This window comes from Rhamphochromis longiceps, linkage group LG14 (genome assembly GCF_057381845.1).
Source record: "Rhamphochromis longiceps isolate RC_006_pf linkage group LG14, R_longiceps_female_GT1.1, whole genome shotgun sequence".
NCBI lineage: Eukaryota > Metazoa > Chordata > Actinopteri > Cichliformes > Cichlidae > Rhamphochromis > Rhamphochromis longiceps.
In genome coordinates this window covers 6,722,551-6,742,952 of record NC_140570.1, presented here as the reverse complement: position 1 = coordinate 6,742,952, position 20,402 = coordinate 6,722,551, and the positions used below count along the sequence as shown (strand labels likewise).

The following is a 20,402-nucleotide window of genomic DNA, read 5'->3' as shown; positions in this document are numbered from 1 at the left end:
GACCCTTAGCGGACCGTGCGCTCATCCGTTCACAGCACTTTAAAAACATCAGTAGCAGCCACACGTGGGAGAAACAAATAAAATAAAACACGAGTTAGAGGCAGACTTCTTCTCTGGAACATTTCACGCTCACAGTGCCACCGACCCTCCCAACCACTTTTAGAGAACAAAAGAAAAACAGGAGAGTGATGGAGATGCTAATAGGGACCTGGGAGTGCTGGAGGGTTGTGGGAGGGAAAACCAAGCAGGCCGGTGGGCTGCAAGCTTCTCGTATCCATGACCAGTCCAGTTATAGACACGGTCTAAACACTGTACATCCACAGTCCAGGATGGTAACGATGCTAGGGGCCTCTATTAACCCCTACCCCGCCCCAAAAACTATCAATGGAAAACCCTCAACATGAATTCAAAGCAGAAAAACGTGAAGAAAGAAAGCAAGAAGAAAAATAATAAACTGGGTCGTCTCAGTTTTAATGGTTTGAGGCAAACAAGAAGATCACAAAGAGAAGACGAAGAAGAAGGAAAGGCGTGGTCAGGACCAGAGTTCAGTTTGCAGTGCATAGAGAGGGGCTTCTGAGATGGAGACTGAGTCACCTGGTTGGTTCACTCAGATGGGATTATTGCCCTCTGTCAACCTCACACACACACACACACACACACACACACACACACACACACACACACACACACACACACACACACACACAGTAAACGCACGTCCACCCGCAACCAGCAACATGTGGGAGTACAAACGGAGAGCAGAATTAAAAAAGCCAGTGGTTTCCAGCCTGTCCCCCCATCCAGCAGTTTCTGTGGAGTGATGTGTATGTGTGTGTGTGTGTGTGTTTGTGTGAGCCATGTAATGTATGTCCAAGTAAAATTTCCAAACAGGCCAGGCTCCAACAGCACTTTCATGTGTTGCGTGTCCATCCGTCCAGTGTCTGTCTGTGAGTCAGAGTGGTGCTGTGGCCTGCCCTCCTCTACGACGCTTCACATCCGCGAGGAGCAAGCCAGCTCGTAGAACAAGACGTAGGCGTCGCTGCTGCGCACTTGGCTGGAGGACATTGGCGTTACTCTGAAAGTATATAAATAAAATAAAATTAAACTTAAGCCTTTGAACACTTGTTTATAATGTATCATTTATATATTTTATTCAAGCAAAAATGATCTCATGATCCTCTGAGTGAGCTATAGGGTGTCTTTATAGATATTAACTGTAGACATAATCACAGTCTGTTTGAGCAGTTAGTATGCAGTAGGATGCCATATAGTGTAACTCCTATCTTACTCTAATAGAAATTACAACATGATAAATGGGATAAAAAGTCAAATTGAAAGTTAGTGCACGAAGGGAATGAAGCTGTCAGGCACTATAGTTGCTACTTCAGTCACACACTGCTGTCTAAAACAACCTGCCCAGACTTTGAATGTAATGACTAATTGAGTTAGCTGAAAGCTCCACCTGAGCCTCATATGTGTGTGAGTACATTTAGTAGAGCACCGCATTAAAAGCAGAATGTCTGAATTTGGTGATTTTGAGATGAGATGTCAAGTCTGAGGGAGCCCACGTGCTAACATGGTTTCCAAATGGATTAATTCTGTTGGCTAGTGCTGATGCCAGGAGGATGTGTAACAAATGATGTATGCCTTCCAGGAACGACTTTGATGCTTGATTAATAGGAGAGCATTAAATCAACGCTACAGCCTGACATACGCCTTCCCTTAAACATCTGTTTGGTTGTGTGAGTGTAGAATACAGTACGAAGCATCTGTTAAATGTAACACAGTTGTAATTGTTTCTAGCTTGCTCATTATGCTGATGCAGCAATGTGGAACAGTGTCGAAATCTACAAGCGTTCTTGTTTTCTGAGCTTGAAATCATCAGTGTGCACTCAGTCGGCTGTCTTCTGTTATAGTAAAAGTTACTTTTGTTCAAGATTTATCAGCTCCAACGTGAGTAGCTCAGTTTCCGATGTAATGTTAGAACAAAGCAGACACACACGGGTAGAAAAGAAAAACAACACTAACGATTCACTGCCTCTTTATGGTGGCTTCACAGGGTTAATCTTACTTTGCAGTAATGCATATGTATATATACTGTATGCATGCTAGTGTATGAGGAGGTAAAGGAAACAAATTCACTTAGTCAATCTAATTTGCTTTGTTTCCATGCTGGAGTAACTTTCAGAATCATCATCAATTCATTTATCTTTCATGAAGCTATCAAATGGTTTCAGTGCCAGCGTGCATGCTGTACACTCCCAAACACACACACAGAACAGCGTGAGCTATGTGTAGTCATCAGCTATGTGTAGTACAACCCCCCAAGAGTGACGGAGAACCAGCATCAGACCTGACAACAGTGTTGAGTAAGAGGAAGCGTGGAAGGGTATGAATGAGTGCAGCGCAGCAGGAAACAGCCTGGAGTGACCAACGGGATGCTAAGCAGAGCAGATAGCACCCGCAACTCTTACTATCACTCCTCAACTCTGTTATCTTAGCCAGGGGGTGTTTGTGTGCTTGTGAGAGCAATAACAGCCTGTAAAATTATCATTATCAACGAGCTGACTTCTCCACACAGCTCCTATGATCTTCTACACGAACAGTGAACTGTCATAGTAACACTAAGTGTATGTGTGTGTCTGTGTGAGATTTGTGGCGAACCTACCTGGAGTCATTGAACGTGTACCATTCTCCCGAGCTGGGATTGCGACAGTAGGCTGTGTAGTGGCCGCCCATAGTGGTGCCTGAGTGGTTGGACACTGCGTACAGGTTGTACACTGCATTTACTGCAAGGCGACAAAACACATGTTTAAAGGGACAGTTCACCCAAAAATCAAATCTAGATATTGTCTCAATAGCCTGTAGTGATTGCTCACCACAATGGGCCATGACTTGAATATGGGGCCATCTAGTTCCATTATACTCCATTAAAGTATAATGGAACTAGAAAAAAATCTGAATGGAGAATAGTTTCATGTAGAAACCATTAGTTTAATGTTGTAGATCTGGGGCATTGGCTTGAACTGCTGCCTCACAGCACAAAGGCAGAAACTAGCTCACACCTAAACACTGAATAAACTTCTCTGTGAGCCAGAGAGAAAAGTTCTACATTTAGTGTAAACATAGCGTTCTGTGGCAGTCCACTCGTGGAGAGTACAAGCTCATTACTTACTGCTGTTTTCAGAGGCAAACTCCCGCAGGTCAAGATCCTTCATGGGGAAGTTAACAAATGTGGACAGTTTGCTGGTTCTTCGTGCCTCAGAGAAGCGCTTCAGGTCTTTAGAGGAAAGGGAGTCAAGGAACAGATGCTCTGCATACAGTAAACTGTACATCAAGCCAACATTCAACATGACTACTCGGAACGGCTTCACTCCACTGAGGCTTTAGAATGACACATCCATCACCTCAGTGACTTGACAAATTCATAACAGCCAATTAGCAGCTCGTTAAAACATCTGATCATGTGCACTGTCAGCGCTCACTCACTTAATTATACTGTTGGGCTTACACACATGACAACTTCCTGCCTCCATGGCAGAGCTGTCTGCTGCTAACTGTTCACAGCACTTTTCTATTGCAGCTATTGTCATAGCTGCAACAGAATAGCTAAGGGTCAGCTAATTACTAGAAAAACACTTTTTGCAATTCAGTAGAACAGAATACAAAGCAGTAAGTCATAAAATCTCAATAAAGCATTCAGCTACCCCACATGCCTCAGCACAGCATCACAGCAGGTGATGAATAAAGCAAAGGATACGCAGCACTAAAATCTTGGGGAATTTCTGTATTGTGAACTTTTTAGTGCATCTCCTCCTGGCTTTACATCTGTAGCACGTCTTTGAGAAGAAACAGAATAAGATCAGTCAGTGTTTAAGAACAGGAATCATAGAGGAACCACCACACAAGATAAAAAGCACAAGTTACTCACTCAGTCTAAACTATCTCTGACCATCTATGTGCAGCTTACATTTGTACTGAGCATAAAACAAACTGCAGTTTATAGATAGTTTCCCTTTTAGATGCTGTGTAAGTTCTGTGGGAGGGATTTTTTAATTTGAATTACTTTATAAGCATTTTACAGTTTGTTGTTGAACAGGAAAATTCCAAACCAGTTTTCCTAAATTTGCTGCTTCTGCAGTTACTTTGCTCTGCCTTTGTAGGGCAGTGTAACTCCTCTAATTACATGTATATGAAGAGTTTCTGAAGAAATACAGTTTTTTCTTATTTTTATATTTGTCCTGTCACACTGCTGGATGCTCACATTAAACATGACCAACAACACCTTTACATTTGTAAAAACAGTTCTACTGTCATTTATGATTCATTCAGATGTAAACATATTGTTGTGCACTTTGTGCGTCAAAGTATGAATTTGTTTTGAGAATTGTGTTTTTTACTTGTATTTATGTTGTATGGTCTACCTTACAATATAAAGTGCCTTGAGGCAACTGTTGCTGTGATTTGGCACTGTAAAAATAAAATTGAACTGAATTCTAGGTTTGCAGTTTGGTTTTGGAAATCCTACAATTGCAAGTTCAGGAGGAAGTCTTATGGCTTCTTTTAATGGCTTAAAGCCAGGCGAGGGGCAGCCAATAATATAGAAGTGAAAGGGTGGACGTAAAAGGACAGGAACTAAAGCAGCTTGTTTCAAACAGAGGATCAACTCAACTGAGTTAGGGGCAGCAACGAGCCCTGTATATGTTAATAGGGATTATTTTAAATTGTGAATCATGCAATTCTGTCATCGTCTAAGAATAAAAAAGGAGCTGAAATTAGCTTAATTATAAAGTAAACAATATAAACTCTTATACGCACAAATAAAACAAATTTCATGTTCTGTGTTAGCTGTGCTAACTCAACACTGGATAGGAAAAGTATGAAGTCAAAGTGGTGATTATCATAAGCTCTTTTTGTCAGTGCAAGCAGTGAACACCTACCGGCTTTTCATCCCCATCAAGGACGTCTTCTTTGGTGAAGAGTCGCATGCAGTCCATCAGACTCACCTCACCATAGCCCTTCTGAGCACAGATGCATTCACATTACATTCACACACACGAAGCAAAAACAAATAGAGACAGGAAAGAAATGAAGAAGCTCATATTAGGAGCTGTGGACACAGGAAGTGTTTCAATATTTAGTGCAAATCATCATAAAACACACACACACACACACACACACACACACACACACACACACACACACACACACACACACACACACACACACACACACACACACACACACTCATACACTGATTGTGCTGACATTTGTGTCTGCTGCCCTTCTGGTACGCGTTACGTAAGAAGGACAAACACAGGTCCCTGTCTGGACCTGTGAGTCTGTGGTCTAACCTTGGCGATAGGCAGAGAGAGATCCCAGAAGGGGTCGAAGACAGTGGAGCAGAAACCACAGTGGCTGCAGGTCAATGAGCTCTTCAGCTGTCCCACAAACAGGTCTGGAGAAGCACAGATCAAAGAGTACATCAAAGAAACAGATGAGAAAGTTTATCTTCCTTTTCATTTCCATTTAACCACGTTCTGTTTATGTCTTGTATGTGCAAGGTGAATTTTCACATTGGTGACAAATAAAACTGAGCTGCAGCCCATTTACTCACCTACTATCTTACTGTCCTCTCGCTCCAGGTATTTACTCCACATCTTCTTCCCTTTCTCCTCATCTCTGAGGGGGGAGTATGAGTTAGAAGTTAGAAAGTGTAAGCCTTACATGAAGTGTAAGGCTTACACTTCATGTACATATGTAATGCCTGAGCCCCCAGCAGGCAGCTGATAGTTAGGAAGATGGCTAAGATGGGGGAAATCATACTGAGCTGTTGTGACACTGTAAAAGGGTTTCAAAAATAACAAAAAGCAACAAGAGAACCTGGCCTAATTTATCTTAACTACCAAGGTGTCCAAGAACCATTTTAGGGGATTAAAAAGATGCTTTACAGAAACACTTCCTCCTGTGAAACACTTTTTCATGCTGTGTGCAGATATTTTCCTGCAGTTTTAACAGTGCAGCAGAGAGGATGTGTTTTTAGGGCAATACTGGAAGTTGCTGGAATTAACTCTGACCCTTAAACAAACCGTGGTTAGATAACTGTTAATTATATCAATGAAAAACTGGAGCATTAAGTGCTTGTGGCCCCCAGAGAGGAAACAAATCAGCATGGGAGGTGAAACTATTGCACATGGCCTTGAATTAAAGATTAATGATGAGGCCTCAGTGATTAGTGCTGTCTTGGTTTGGGGCTTGTATTCATACTGTACGCTGCACATAACCTATTCAGAGATTTGGCCCTGATGTTTTTGAATTACTAAGCTAATGTGATTCAGGCTGGTTACGTATGAGTAAAAACGCTAATAAAATACAATAAACAGTTGTACTGTTCATCTGTGAAACTTCCAAACACATCCTCATCTCCAGCTAACAAAGTCCACTTTTAAAAACAAAACAAAACAGTGTTAGTGTGACTCAGTGCAGGTACACGCGCACGTGTCGGTCTGATTACTCACGGCAGGTGGTCGAAGTCCTCCACAGTGCCTCTCGGCCTCACAGTGACCCTGTTGACCTCGTTGTGCAGGCCGTCCAGGAGGAAGCGCAGGAACTCCTGAGCATCCTGTTGGCTGTGATACACCAAAACAGTTAGGGCTATGAAAATCAAAATCAGGTCACAAAAAAACAGAAAATAAAAAATAAAATGATTACAAAGCTTACTTGTATCCCACAAATCTGGGAGCATATCTCTGGATCTGTGTTTTAAATTCGGACGGGCTGACAGCCTCACTGCTGGATGATGTCCACATGGTCTGTAGCAGCTTGGCAAATTCTACCAACACAGCAGCAGCTAAGGTTATTCACACATACTGGGACGTAAAATGCTTGTGTCACAGTGGAATGAAATGAAGGTAGGACTCTTTTTCATGCAAACTCTTAAAAGACCAAGAAAACCACTCTTGTTTTTACCTCTTCTAACATGCTTTCAGGTGAAATGTGCAAATCTTACAGAGATGCGGGGGGTAGGGGGGAATGAGTGTGCTGCTGGTGGACCGCTGTGAGGAGAGTTTGTTTTGGACTCTAAGGGGCCTGTGTGACATGTCTCTCACCTTCCATGAGGGCTGTGTTGGTGCGGCTGTTGTTGTTAAGGTCTCTGCGGTGGGAGTTGTGCAGGCAGTAGTCTCGCAGGCTTTGTGTGTTGCTAAGACACTGCAGGATACTGTTCATGAAACACTGTCAGGACAAAGCAGAGAAAACGGTTTGATTCCAGATGCTATAATCAAATCAGTTTATGCTTTTACTTAATTAATACTGTTAAGTTAAACGTATTACTATTCAAGTCCTAATTAATAAGATTTAAGACCAAACTTGACATGGACATCAAAAGCAACAAACACACTGTTGTCAGTTCAAAATGAACAATAAGGTCAAATTAATACAGGAAAAACTGTATTAAAAACTGTGACCCTGAATCCTCCCTTAGTTATGCTGCAATAGACGTAGGCTGCTGGGGATTCCCATGATGCATTGAGTTTTTCCTTTCCAGTCACCTTTCTCACTCACTATGTGTTGATAGACCTCTCTGCATTGAATCATATCTGTTATTAACCTCTGTCTCTCTTCCATAGCATGTCTTTCATCCTTTCTTCCTTCTCTTACCCCAACAGATGGCCCCGCCCTTCCCTGAGCCTGGTTCTGCCAGAGGTTTCTTCCTGTTAAAAGGGAGTTTTTCCTTCCCACTGTCGCCAAAGTGCTTGCTCATAGGGGGTCATATGATTGTTGGGTTTTTCTCTGTATCTATGAAGCGCCTTGAGGCGACTTTTGTTGTGATTTGGCGCTATATAAATAAAATTGAATTGAATTGAAAAACTGTCTGAATGTATTTGTTAATATAAACAGACAACCACCTTGTTCACCCAAATGTCAAACTCCTGAAAGCCTGACCAATTTATCTGATATTATTGGCTGAAACCAGCAATATGCTACTGCTGGCATGTTGTTTGGAATGCCACACTCACACCAAACAGCTGATCTGACCACAGTCGGGCAGAATGTACACGAGTAAATAAATAACTACACATAACAAATTTAGGGAAATCCTTTTGCCATGTCTAAATGGAAAAGAAATACTGGCATATATATTGGAATATGGCATTTTAAAATCACCAAATATTAGCACTAGTTTCAAAAATCCTTTACCTACCTTTGACAGGCAATGTTGTTTGTTCCAGAAACATCTACAAACTTTAATCATCAGGACTCAACTTTGCTATTATATCAAGCAGCAACTTCTTGCTTACTAAATGGCTGAAAATTAAGCCAATATGGACACATGCTAAGAGTTGCAGTTGTTTTATTGGTCAACAGATGCTGGTCTCAAACAGTAAGTCAATCCCCATAGACTATAATGTAACAATGTCCAACTCTGCAGCATTGAAAATGGCACAGGAAATGGATTTAGCTGTGACAGATCATTTCTACTTCATAACAGCTGTACAGGGGGTGAATGTTTTGGAGGCTAAGGCCAACCTTCATACAAAGTCTTTGGGTTAAACCCGCAGCATCCCATGACCACAAACCAACAGGAGAGCTGCCCTTCTTCTAAAGATTTATTTTTGCCATTTATCCTTTAGTAGATAAGATACAGGACAGACAAGAAAGCAGAAAGGGAGCATGGGGGAATGACACACAAGCAATGTGGCAGGTATATTGTTGGTATATTGGTTACCAGCTCAACCAGATGAACTGAGATCTAAACTGAACTTAAGATGGCTGAAAACTTTTAAAGGTGTTTTAATAAAAGATAATTCACAATTAAGACATTCTAGGCCTTTCTGAAGATGTGCAGACACCCTGCATCATGTCTAACAGTGATTTCTAATGTTGTTCCAATATGTTACCAAAATATATTTCTGAGCGCAATTTGCAGTGTTAAAAGATGACAAAACAGTAGCTTAACAGCTTGAACGAATACTTCAACATTTTGAGTGATGTGCTTATTTGCCTAGAGTTAGATGAAAAAAACAGCTAGCATGTATAAAGATAACAACATCTCCATATAGGCACTCAAAGCTCACTGAAGAATATGCTGTCTTGTTTGACTTCGGTGTGCTCAAAGAGTAAGAATAAAAAGTTGGGACTTTACAGAATGTGATTTGTGCACTAATTCCTCGGGTGAGCACATCATAGCTGGGTATCTGCTAACCTCACTGTACAAATACTTGTTTTTACTTTAACTGTTCTAAGTCTTAGTGAAAAGCCAAGCAACTCAGATTTACTCCTCAGACTTGAGCATCATCAAGTTCATAGAACAAAGGCAATCAAGTGTTTTCGCCAGAACTCTGTTCACATCATTTTGAAAAAAGGTGGTGTACAGTCATGTAATAAAAGCTAAATCTACATATTATGTAAGAGAAGGATTTTTCAATGTAAATGTGAAGTCATTTGTCCTTGATGAATGTTTAAAGAAGCAGAGAAGCAGCAGTGTAACTCCTGGGTACAAAGAAGTATCACAGCACTGTCTCATGTCACGTGTTCATGTGACACATGTGCAGCTTGGTAAGAACAAGCCAGTCAGAGAGGGAGGGAATGAGATCTCTCTGGTCCATAGTTCAGAGCTCTCTGATTAGGTTACTCTATACAAGCACACAACACAGTGCACAGTTTATTTTAGGAGTCGTCCTTATGCTTGTTGCCTGGCAGACCGAACAGATCGCAACACACTGTGCTTACAGTGACACTCACTGGATTTTTGGAAAGCTATTGCAAATCAGTTGAGAACAAGAGCAACACTACTCAAGATGTTAGTCTCACAACAGATGTAATTACATGTATAGCATGTGGCTGCTGTACTTACAGTGTTTCCTAAATTCTTCAGTCCCACCAGGCCTTGGGCGCTCTTTGAATTCTGAAAATATAAATAAATAAATATCAAATTTAAAAACAAAACAAAACACCATTTTCAGATCATATGTACAGTCTTTTGATCAGACCAGTGAGGGCTGGTGACTCCCAACCACCACTGACAGTACTAAAATGTTTCATTTTATTCCTGAAGCAAAAACACTTGAAGAGCACTCCATGTAGCGGTTTGAATGAATGAACTGAAGCATTCAGCTTTTTCTGGTAGTGTTTAGCCTTCAGGAATCTCCAAACAGAAGATTCCCATTCCCAGCATCAACGTTATCTCTCGTGTCACTGTCCATGCTGCATAAGAAATACTAGTCAGTTAAATTAATAATTTGTAGTGCATTAAAGTACAACACCAGTTAACTATTGGTCACAGCCAGCTGTTTTCAGAAATAACACTACTCAACCAAATCTAACAAAGTCCTTCTAGCTTAGTGTGGAGCTTTGTCTGCACTGAGTTAGAATGGAATGGAACAGTTTACAGTGCAAAGGCCTTAATAGTGACTAACAGGAAAGTCTTAGTGTGTGTCAGACTTTAAAAATGAAAGCCCACAGTTATACACCAGATGTTTTCAGGATGACTTATGTTAAATTTTCATAACCAAAGTGTCCGGTTCCTTCTTGGAATACCAATGTTATTTAAAACATGCTGAATTCTCAAAAATAAAAGCCTCCACTGGTTGGTGGTTGTGAAATGTTAGATTTTTAAAATAGTCCAAGGAATTTGTCAGTATCCTTTGGCGTGTCCTTTTTGCACTAGACACCATTATCACATGCTGTAACTGTATGAGTTTCAAAATAAAAGTTACCATTTATGTATAGGCATTTAGCAATACTTTACAGAGTATTAGAATTTTAAAGATAAAACCAGGTAAGTAAAGCCCAAAAGGTTTATTCTGTTCATCTGGACGTAGCATTTTCAATGGGTATCGTCGTTTCTGTCACTTGGAAGAGTGATGAAATGTTTCTCCCATTGAAAAGGCTAAGTCCAGATGAACTGAATCAACCTTTTGGGATTTACTTACCTGGATGATTGAGCATGCATCAAGACACTTTCTTTGAAAACTTCTCTAATTGCTGGAATTGTTTATTTATGCAATCTTGAGTCAGCATCTTATCTTCAGCTTCTCTCAGCTAGCTGATTTTGCTAAAGATTTTTAGCCGCGAGTAGCAGACAAAGGCCAACAACAACAACAATAATCCAGGTGCACTCTCTTCAGAACCTGTGTGGTCTAGACATGCAATGTCTTAACTAATGTGTTACCGAATGCTGGACAGGTGTGTATGTGTGTAGATTTTAACCTTTAAGGACAGAAGGACTGAAGCCCTGCTAATCTGACATCTTGTGGGTGCACTATTATGCATGTGTCACGGACCCGGCTCTGGGGACTTGGGGTCCGTGGGCAGTGGGGGACTATGACTGTTGTTGTTGTTGTTGTTGTTATTATTATTATTATTAGGTGTGTTGTCTGCACTGCCCCTGTGCACATCTGTGTGTAGGCAGGTATGTGTGTGTATTGCCTATCTGCTGTGGCCAAGTTACAGGCACCTTCAGCCCTGGGGGCGTGGCCTAACTTGAGGGCTGGCCACACCCGAAGTCCTGGCCGCACACCTGCTCCTCATCTGGGCTCGTCGGGGGAGCTATTTAGATGAGCGATGGAGCTTCCACCGATGCGGGATTATTGCGTTGGACTACACGTCAGTCTTCTAGCATAGTCAAGTTTGAGTGTATGCCTGCTGGGACAAGTGTGTAACGGCTGCCTCTATTGTTTTCCCCTCAGGAGGAGTGTGGGACAAGAAGGAGCAGTGAGCACGGGGAGTGCAGGGACACTGGAGCAGAGAGCACTACACGGGGACTTTAGGGAAGAAGACACTACACGGGAGTCTGGGAAACTGGGGATTCATTGTTGTTTACTTCACCACCTTGTAAATAAACACTGTTGCACTGAAGAGTCCGGCGTTTGGGTCCTATTTCCCCATCTCCCCACAGTCTGCCAGCCAGACCGTGACAGCATGGTGGATTTTTGAAACATTTCAGCAATTTTTAAATATGATGTAAGAATGCAATTAACAGTTTGAAATGGAACTTAAGTTTGAACACATAAGATTTAATACCATCTGTTACACCGTGCTGAATGCTGACTGTTTCCAGTACTTTTCTTGCTTTTAGATGAGTTAAAATGGCATTTAGATTTATTAGTAAATGTAAAAAAAAAAAAAAAAAAAAAATCAATCAATGAGGAACCACACACACATATACACACCCACAGAATGTGATTCTTTTTTTACTGAATCCAATGGGTGAAAATCCTTACATAACTGAATATGTATCCATTAATCTGGCAGTCTTTCTGCTGAATAAGCCGGGATTGTGAGCTACTTCGCCACTGCCAACAGTGCTGATGTGTTTGAGGCTGAATTTGCACTTTAATGATATCCTCATGAATCTAGAGACCTGACCTTGCGCTGTGTCCCTCTAAGAATGCCATATAGGAGGCATTTCCTGGTGAGCATTATCTGTAGACAGAAGCTTGTTTTTGTGATTTCACAGCTGCTTCCTCTCTGGGTAATCACTCCCAGATGGCTGAGATCTGATCAACAACAGCAAAGTCACTGTACCTCACCGAGTTTAATTCATACTGTAACTTTCACTGTTCTTTAGGCAGGAAACTATGAAACAGACACATTTAAGCTCAGTGAAACACAGCAGATGGCACGGCATATTATCATGTTTTCAGAATCTTAAAATGGTCTGAAATGCTTTAAAGAACTTATGTCATCACTCGCTGCAGTTCAATTTCATTACATAAGATTAGTGGTTATATAATAGTGTAACCAGAGGAAGAACAAACAAAGAAGACGGGGGTGGATAAGGAATGCACTGGTGCCCTTGGCTAAAAGGCAGAAGCATTTTTACAAAGACGCGTAGGACTGAATTCACTGTGCATAATGCTCCATCAACCAGAGTGCTGCTGTACTAATCGTGTTTATAGTCACTGTGAAAACACACTCACTAAAAACGTGTGGGTAAACTTGTGTTTTTAGGCACTGAGAGTGTCGGCAGACTGACATCAGTCACCTGAGCTCACTGTTTTGTTCGGCTCATTTTAAAAATTTATATGGCACATTTGAATACAACAGCAACCTGCTGTACAGAATTACAAAATAACTAGTACCGAATAACTCTCATACTGTATTAAAAGACAGTGAATACAAATGTGTTTTAGGTTTGAAAAGACTAACAGTAGGAGGCTGTCTGATGTGTAGGGGTAGATTATGCCACAGTTTAGGCGAGGGGTCTGCAACCTGTGGCACTTTTGTCCTTATACTGCGGCACCGGGTGGTTTGGAAAAATAAATTAGAAGTATTTAGCTGAAGTGTATTTTATTTGTGTTTAGTTCTTTTTTTAACTTGTAGTTCTAAACTGGAAGATTATTGTGATATTGAAATATAAAAATAAAATTATATTTTCTTATTTTTCATTGCTCAAAATAAGCGGCACACTCGCGGAAGCTGGCGTACCCACCGAAACGCCAGCATTTATTGAGACTTTCAACTCCAGGTAGGCCAATTATGGATCTTCGGATCCACATTATGTCAGCAGCTATTCTCCACCGTGAACTATGTTAAAAACAAACACCGCTCACGCCTCACAGATGACAGCTTAGAGTCCTGCGTAAAGATGAAAGTCACTTCGTACAGCCCCGATTTGCAGACGCTGTGTGCAGAGGTTCAGGAGCAGAAGTTCCATTGTAAACATACCACGGCAGACCCGCTGCTTTTCAACATTTCTTTATTGACCACTTTTCACACAGGGTTGCTGTACGCATACAGCCGGCTGTACCCATACGGAAAAGAAATAGTAAAAACTTATATGTGATTACTCATGAAAGTGGCCACTTTCATGAGTAAATCATATAAGGCTTACATGATTTACTCATGAAAGTGGCCACTTTCGCATTACTTTCATACATTGTTTAAGTAAGTATCAGAAATATACAAGTTTCATTATATAATTTTTCAAGGGATCTTATATCTGTTTTCACACTTATATGCTTTTCATACAAGTTTCACACAAGACAGATACAAAGTTTATAAGATTTATATATATCTTTTCCATATGGGTAGCTTTTCAGCTCACAGCCCGACAACACAACAGCAGAGAGAGCACAGACTTTAAGGTGGCGAGGTGTGATTGCGGGTGCCGCTCAGGTGCGTCCGACTCCCATGCAGCGGCACTGCAGACCACGCCCCGCCACACACATTAACCATTTAAAATACATATTTAGGCAGAATTTTGCAAATATCAATTTTTTTTAGCAGCATAGTGCTTTTTTTCCAATAATTTTTTAAAAGTCAGGTCAAGGCTCCAAAAGCCCAAAGGTGATATGAGGGTGGCGGCTCACAACAGTTTTTGTTTGCTACATGGATCATTTTAGTTCAGCTGGCTGTCTTTCCCTTTGTTATATTTCTTTAAGAGTTCAAAATGTGTTAATTACATAAATAAAATGTAATTTTCTCTGTAGCACTTCATGGATTTCATAAGCAACACACCTTAGTTGCTCTGTGGATTCTTTTAAAAAGCAGTTAAAAACTTTTCTGTTCAAACAAGCCTTTTGTTGATCTACGTATTTTATATTCTTTACATTATTTACATTTGATCTTTTACATTGTGTATAATGTCTATTGATTGAATTGTTTACAGCGCTTTGTGAATGCCTGTCTGTTAAAAGCGCTTAATAAATAAACTTTACTTACTTACTTTAGTTGTTCACACAAAGCATAAAGGTAAAAAAAATATATATATACAGTGTTATCTTCATTTTAGATGTCAAAAAGTATTTGCGGCTCCCAGTGTTTTCTTTTGTGTGGAAACCGGGTCCAAGTGGCTCTTTGGGTGTTAAAGGTTGCTGACCCCTGGTTTAGGGGCTACGACCCCAAATGCTCATTTGCCTCTGTGAACCAGCCTACCCTTGGTCTGGCTAAAAGTAAAAGATCTTTTGATCTAAGAGATCTAGAGGGCACAAAAAAGCTGCAAGAGGTCAGATAAATACCCAGGAGCCTGTCTATTCAGGGCTTTGATGGCTGTGGGTATGTACTCATGTGCTGGCTGTTACCCTCACCTGTGGTAAATGAGAGTGCTATGTAACAGGACCACAATGAAAATCAGCCAAATTGCATAGAAGGCAAGCTCACCAAACCGTTTAGTGATTAAATCAAAAGCAGCATGGGAAGGAGAGTTAGCTTTCACTGATTTGGTCCAGGACACGTCAAACTGCAGGTAAAGGTGCCGTTTACAGTTTGTTACTTTAGATGTTCTCCTATTTCAGTTGCTGAAGTGTTCAAATTCCTCTCTGGGTCTGAACACAAACTAGATGATGCCTGAGAGGCCAGAGACCGCTCATCACTCACACACACTCAATCCCGTGTTCAACTTCACCCTGGAATTGACCTGACAACCAATATATGAGTCACCACACATCACGTACCTAATGACCTTCCTGAACCCAGTGACCATTCATAATGGTATCAACACTTCCTACGGTCGCACGTGAACAGGCTTAACAGTCAAACTGTCAGGGTTTAACTGGCAACAGACTTACATCATTACTACCAGAGCAGGACGTTTTCTGAGAGGCTCTGGAAGGAAAAGTATGTATGAAGTCACAGTTGGAACTTTTTCATTTCAGGTACAGGTGGGACTGGCTATCAAATACACCCTCACTTCATAAGGAGAAACCTATCAGAAGAAAGCTAGAGGTGAGGCTGCACCAAGGCTCAGTACATACAATAAGTAGGGCTTATTCTGAACTGTGAATGAGGCAAAGCTACAGTGTTAAGAGTCCAAGAACAGACCTAAGGAGATGGAATTGAGCAGAGGCTATGCTTGTAAAATTATTATGGTGTTAACTTACACATTCAGCAGCTCCATTACAGTAACATTATGATTCAGATGGTGTCAATGTTCTACCTTCTTCACAGATTCAAGTCCATTATTGCCCGTCCTTTTGCTTTTCATTCTTTTTAGTGCTGTTTTTTTTTTTCAACAAACTCCTGAGAAATAGATTTGTTCATCAGCAAAAAGCAAAAAGTGTGAAGCAGGTTCATCAGATCTTTTTTTCCCCAGAAACAGCTGCTCGTTGGCACTGGAAACAAGTTTAATGAGACCACTGAGACCGAATAGGGAATCCAGAAATCTAAACAATGGCTACATTATTTTGGTCTTAAATCTCCATGGGTTCATTATAATGAGCTGTAAACACACTCTGCACACTTTGAGTCACTGTTGATAGGGGGGGAAATAACTGATAGTGCATATTAAACTGATGTTAAGAATACTGTAGCTGCTGATGGAATTTTTTGCTGTTTCAGCTGCGCACAGAAGAGCTTCGCTTGCAATGCATGCTGGGAGAAAGAATGCTGAATGTGACAACAGAAATCAAAGTGACTACTCCCACCCTGAGCTCTGCTGCCAGCCTTCTGTAGCTTCACATGATTGGAAGTGTGTTCTGTTTGTTCACGAGTAACGTGCGCCTCCAGCTCATCTTGTTATGATGCTTTTATAGGAGAAACTCTCTGCTCTTATATAAATAACCCCTGCCATCTGCCTCTGATTCACCAATAACACAGTCATACAGGATGGGGGAGGGGAATATCTGCAGTTTAATTAACTACAGCTTACCTAAATCCCCCTTTCTGTAAATTCCTCTGTAGTGACTGGAACATTTTATTAGCCACGGCCATATAACATAAATACACAGACACATGCACACACTTCCTGCTGTGATTTCGCCACTATCTCAGCGATGACAGGATGGAGGACAAATCCTCTGTGCTTGCTGCAAATTTTATTTCATAACACACACACACACACACACACACACACACACACACACACACACACACACACACACACACACACACACAACTGGAATGTGGACATTGCTGAGTAATGCCACGGTCACTACCAAAAATAGCTGCCTTGTTTTTAGTAATGGCTGCTTGTCCACTCACAATTGACTGATGCTTTGGCCAGCCCAGTGCAACTCATAACAGTGAAATAACATCTTGGCTTTGTCACCGTGGCAACACTGTTTTTATTTTTATTTATTTTTTTGCAGAATAGAAAACTAGAGGACACTGTGACATCACTGTGACAGGACTGAGCATAGAGAGATCTCGCTCTCAGAGAGAGAGTGAGGTGTGTGTATGTGTGTTTCTGGGAGAAATGGCTTTGAATAACTTGGAGCAGATGTGACTTTTGACAAGTTTTAGAAGCTGAAAACACAAGTTATTTAGTCTTGGTAGTCAGCATTTCAATCCTGTCATCCCATAATAACAAAAATAATTAATATGTGTTTTCGATGAAAATATTACATGAAACATAAAATATCAGAAAGAGGCAGGAACCATGTAAAAAAGGCTGGGAGGTTAAGTCATATAGTAAAAAGTGACAATACAGGGGAAAAACCCAGACTGTTTTGAAATGACATTTTGGAAGAAAATTCCTGTCACGGCTGCACAGCAGTCGTGTGGTGTATTGAAAAAAGGATCCAAAATGCAGGTACCGGCTGGGGTGCGAGTGAGTGTTTATTTACAGCGGTGAGAAGGTGACAAAACAGGAAGAGCAGAGCGGGGAGTAAACAAACCTAAACTGGGAAAACTAAAGAACAAAACTTAAACCAAACACTCACGGGAGGAGGAGCGAAATGCACAAAGAGAGATGGCAGAGAGACGCAGAATGAATACCAGGTAACAGAATAATGCAGACTGACATGGAACTAAACAGACGACGCGACAGAGAGCACAGGAAAACACAGGGCTTAAATACACGGGGAGTAATCAGGGAATGGGCCACAGGAGGGAGACACAGCTGGGAGCAATAAGGCTAACGAGACAGGGGAGAGGTAAAACTGAACACACTGACATGAGACATGAACTTTCAGAATAAAACAGGAAACTAACAGACACAGAGAATCAGACAGGACACTGAACATGACAGGCAGACTCATGAGCAGACACAATAACACCATGGACAGACAGAGGGAACACAGAGAAGTGGGAGCAGGCAGGCAAAGAACAGAAACCTAACAAATGGCAAAATCACAACAGAATACACACTCGGAATGAACAAAAGCATAAGGAAACACAAAACACTGAGTCCTCAGACTCAGGACCATGACAGTACCCCCCCCTCAAGGGCTGGCACCAGACAGCCCAACAGAAACACAAAAACGGACCAAAACCAAAAAAAAACCCCACGAACCAAAAAACAGAAAACGACCCGACCAGGGCGGGCGGTGGGGGTCCAGGACGGAGGGACACAGTCCAAAAAGGCCCAGACGGACAAGGTCAGGGGGCCGACCCGGAGGCCAAAACAGTTCAGTTCCGGGGGCCGACCGTGTGAAAGGCAGCGGCAGTGGGGCAGGTCCGGAGGCCGGCCACGCAGTAGGCAGTGGTGTGGAAACAGTTCTGGGGGCCGACCGTGCAGACGGCAACAGCGGCGTGGAAACAGCTCTGGGGGCCGACCGTGCGGACGGCAACAGCGGCGTGGAAACAAGTCCGGAGGCCGGCCACGTGGAAGGTAGTGGCGGCGTTCAGGAGGGCGTTCAGGAGGGCGTCCACGGTGGCGGAGATGCCCAACAAGCGGCCTGGCAGATGACCGACGATGTGGAGGTGGTAGTAGGGGACCTGAAGGCTGCGTGGCCCCTGCAGCCCCAGGCGAAGCGGAGGCTGGACCAGACGAGGCGGAGGCTGGACCAGACGAAGCTGATGAGGACACGGAGGCTGGACCAGACGAGGATGAAGACACGGAGGCTGGACCAGACGAGGATGAAGACACGGAGGCTGGACCAGACGAGGATGAAGCAGTGGCTGGACCAGATGAGGATGAAGCAGTGGCTGGACTAGACGAGGATGAAGCAGTGGCTGGACCAGACGAGGATGAAGCAGTGGCTGGACCAGACGAGGATGAAGCAGAGGCTGGACCAGACGAGGATGAAGCAGAGGCTGGACCAGGCGACGAGGATGAAGACAAAGCAGATGCTGAAACCGGACCAGGCGAGGCCGAAGACTCTGAGGCCGCAGCAGGCGAGGGTGATGAGACTGCAGCTGGTGATGAGACTGCAGCTGGTGATGAGACTGCAGCTGGTGGCTGGACGGGCTCCTCGGGCCCCCCAGCAAAAACAGTCTCAGACCCAGTGGGCACTGGAGCCCCTGGCACACACAGAACAGAACCAGCAGGCACACGGGCCTCTGGCAGGGACGCAACAGAACCAGCAGGCACACGGGCCTCTGGCAGAGACAGAACAGAACCAGCAGGTGCGGAGACCTCTGGCAGAGACAGAACAGAACCAGTAGGCACACGGGCCTCTGGCAAACACATGGCAGACTGCAGCTGCACAGAGCATTGAGTCTGCTCAGGCAGCGACGGCTGGGTGCGGTCCTCAGCAGGCTTCTTGACCGCCAGGGGTCCAGAGTCTGCTGGGGGCTGAGACCCAGCCTCTGGGGAGGCCCTGGGGCGAGTAACAGTCTCTAAATTAGCCAGTTTCTGAGAAACTAGAGTGGTTTTAATGCGTTTGTCTCTCCGCTCAAAATGGGTGCTAGGAACGGGGTTCAAAATGGGTGGCACAGACACAGCGTCCAGTATGGAGGGAGCGGGTGACCGGGCTAATGGAATAGATGCAGGCTGGGCTAATGAACTGGCTAAAGGCTGATGTACAGGTTGAAGTGAGACTGGAGTTGGTGGTGGAGTGGATGAAACACAGTCAGTTACTTGTGAGAGGTTAGTTACCACGAAGGTAGGTAAACACCGTGTACTGTCTTTACCCTCCCCATGAACAGCCCCAGAAAACACAGTCCCAGAAGCACCAGCGTCCTTAAAACTCACCACAGCTGGTTGCACAGGAGTCCCTGAATCCGGCTGTGGGGTGAAGCGCCGGTGGCGCGAATGTTTCCTCCCCACCGCTGACGGCTCCGACAGGCAGGGAAAATCCTCTGGGGGGTCGGGCCGTGAAACCTCCGGTGGGTGAATCTGAGACGGATGCTTTGTGGTGGTCATAGTCCATTGTTGCTGGGCAGAATCCGCTACTTCCCGAGCTTGCACCGCTTCCCGGGCTTTATGCAGCTCAGCGATTAAGTCTGTAAATCCCCGGACCTGGTGGAGATAAGGATTTCCGGCCAGGATAGCCTCAACGGCATTTATCCCCACAACCTTCGCTCGTGCATTGGAGGTGTGGGTTACCCAGTCCACCAGGCGTAGGGCACGTGTGAGGTCGCTCTCCCCGGCCAAGACCGCTGGATCCATCTTGTGGTCGCGTCGTACTGTCAGGGCTCTGTGTGCGGGCAGGCAGAGATGAGGATCCAAATGCAGGACTCGAACACAGAATTGAAACTCAAAAAACCCTCAGATTTATGCCTGTGTGTCCTTGGTCTCAGTGTTCCATCCTCACTCCATGTTTGTTTTTCTGCCAGCAATAAAGCTGAGGTTTTTT

At 43.2% G+C, this 20,402-nt stretch overlaps 1 protein-coding gene across 7 annotated transcripts in view; it reads right to left on the bottom strand.

Annotated features, from left to right (window-relative positions):
• Positions 1–209: 209 nt before the first annotated feature.
• usp2a (ubiquitin specific peptidase 2a) overlaps positions 210–20,402 on the bottom strand; it is a 57,086-nt gene continuing 36,893 nt past the window's right edge. For all 7 annotated transcript variants that reach the window (XM_085380756.1, XM_085380757.1, XM_085380753.1 and 4 more), the window contains 11 exons: positions 9,857–9,907; positions 7,110–7,233; positions 6,721–6,832; positions 6,519–6,629; positions 5,618–5,682; positions 5,355–5,458; positions 4,941–5,021; positions 3,761–3,839; positions 3,176–3,280; positions 2,669–2,789; positions 210–1,075 (listed from right to left, as the gene is read on the bottom strand). In XM_085380756.1, the coding sequence (XP_085236882.1) occupies positions 991–1,075; positions 2,669–2,789; positions 3,176–3,280; positions 3,761–3,839; positions 4,941–5,021; positions 5,355–5,458; positions 5,618–5,682; positions 6,519–6,629; positions 6,721–6,832; positions 7,110–7,233; positions 9,857–9,907 (1,038 nt within the window). In that variant the 3' untranslated portion in view covers positions 210–990. The remainder of the gene's footprint in view (positions 1,076–2,668; positions 2,790–3,175; positions 3,281–3,760; positions 3,840–4,940; positions 5,022–5,354; positions 5,459–5,617; positions 5,683–6,518; positions 6,630–6,720; positions 6,833–7,109; positions 7,234–9,856; positions 9,908–20,402) is intronic.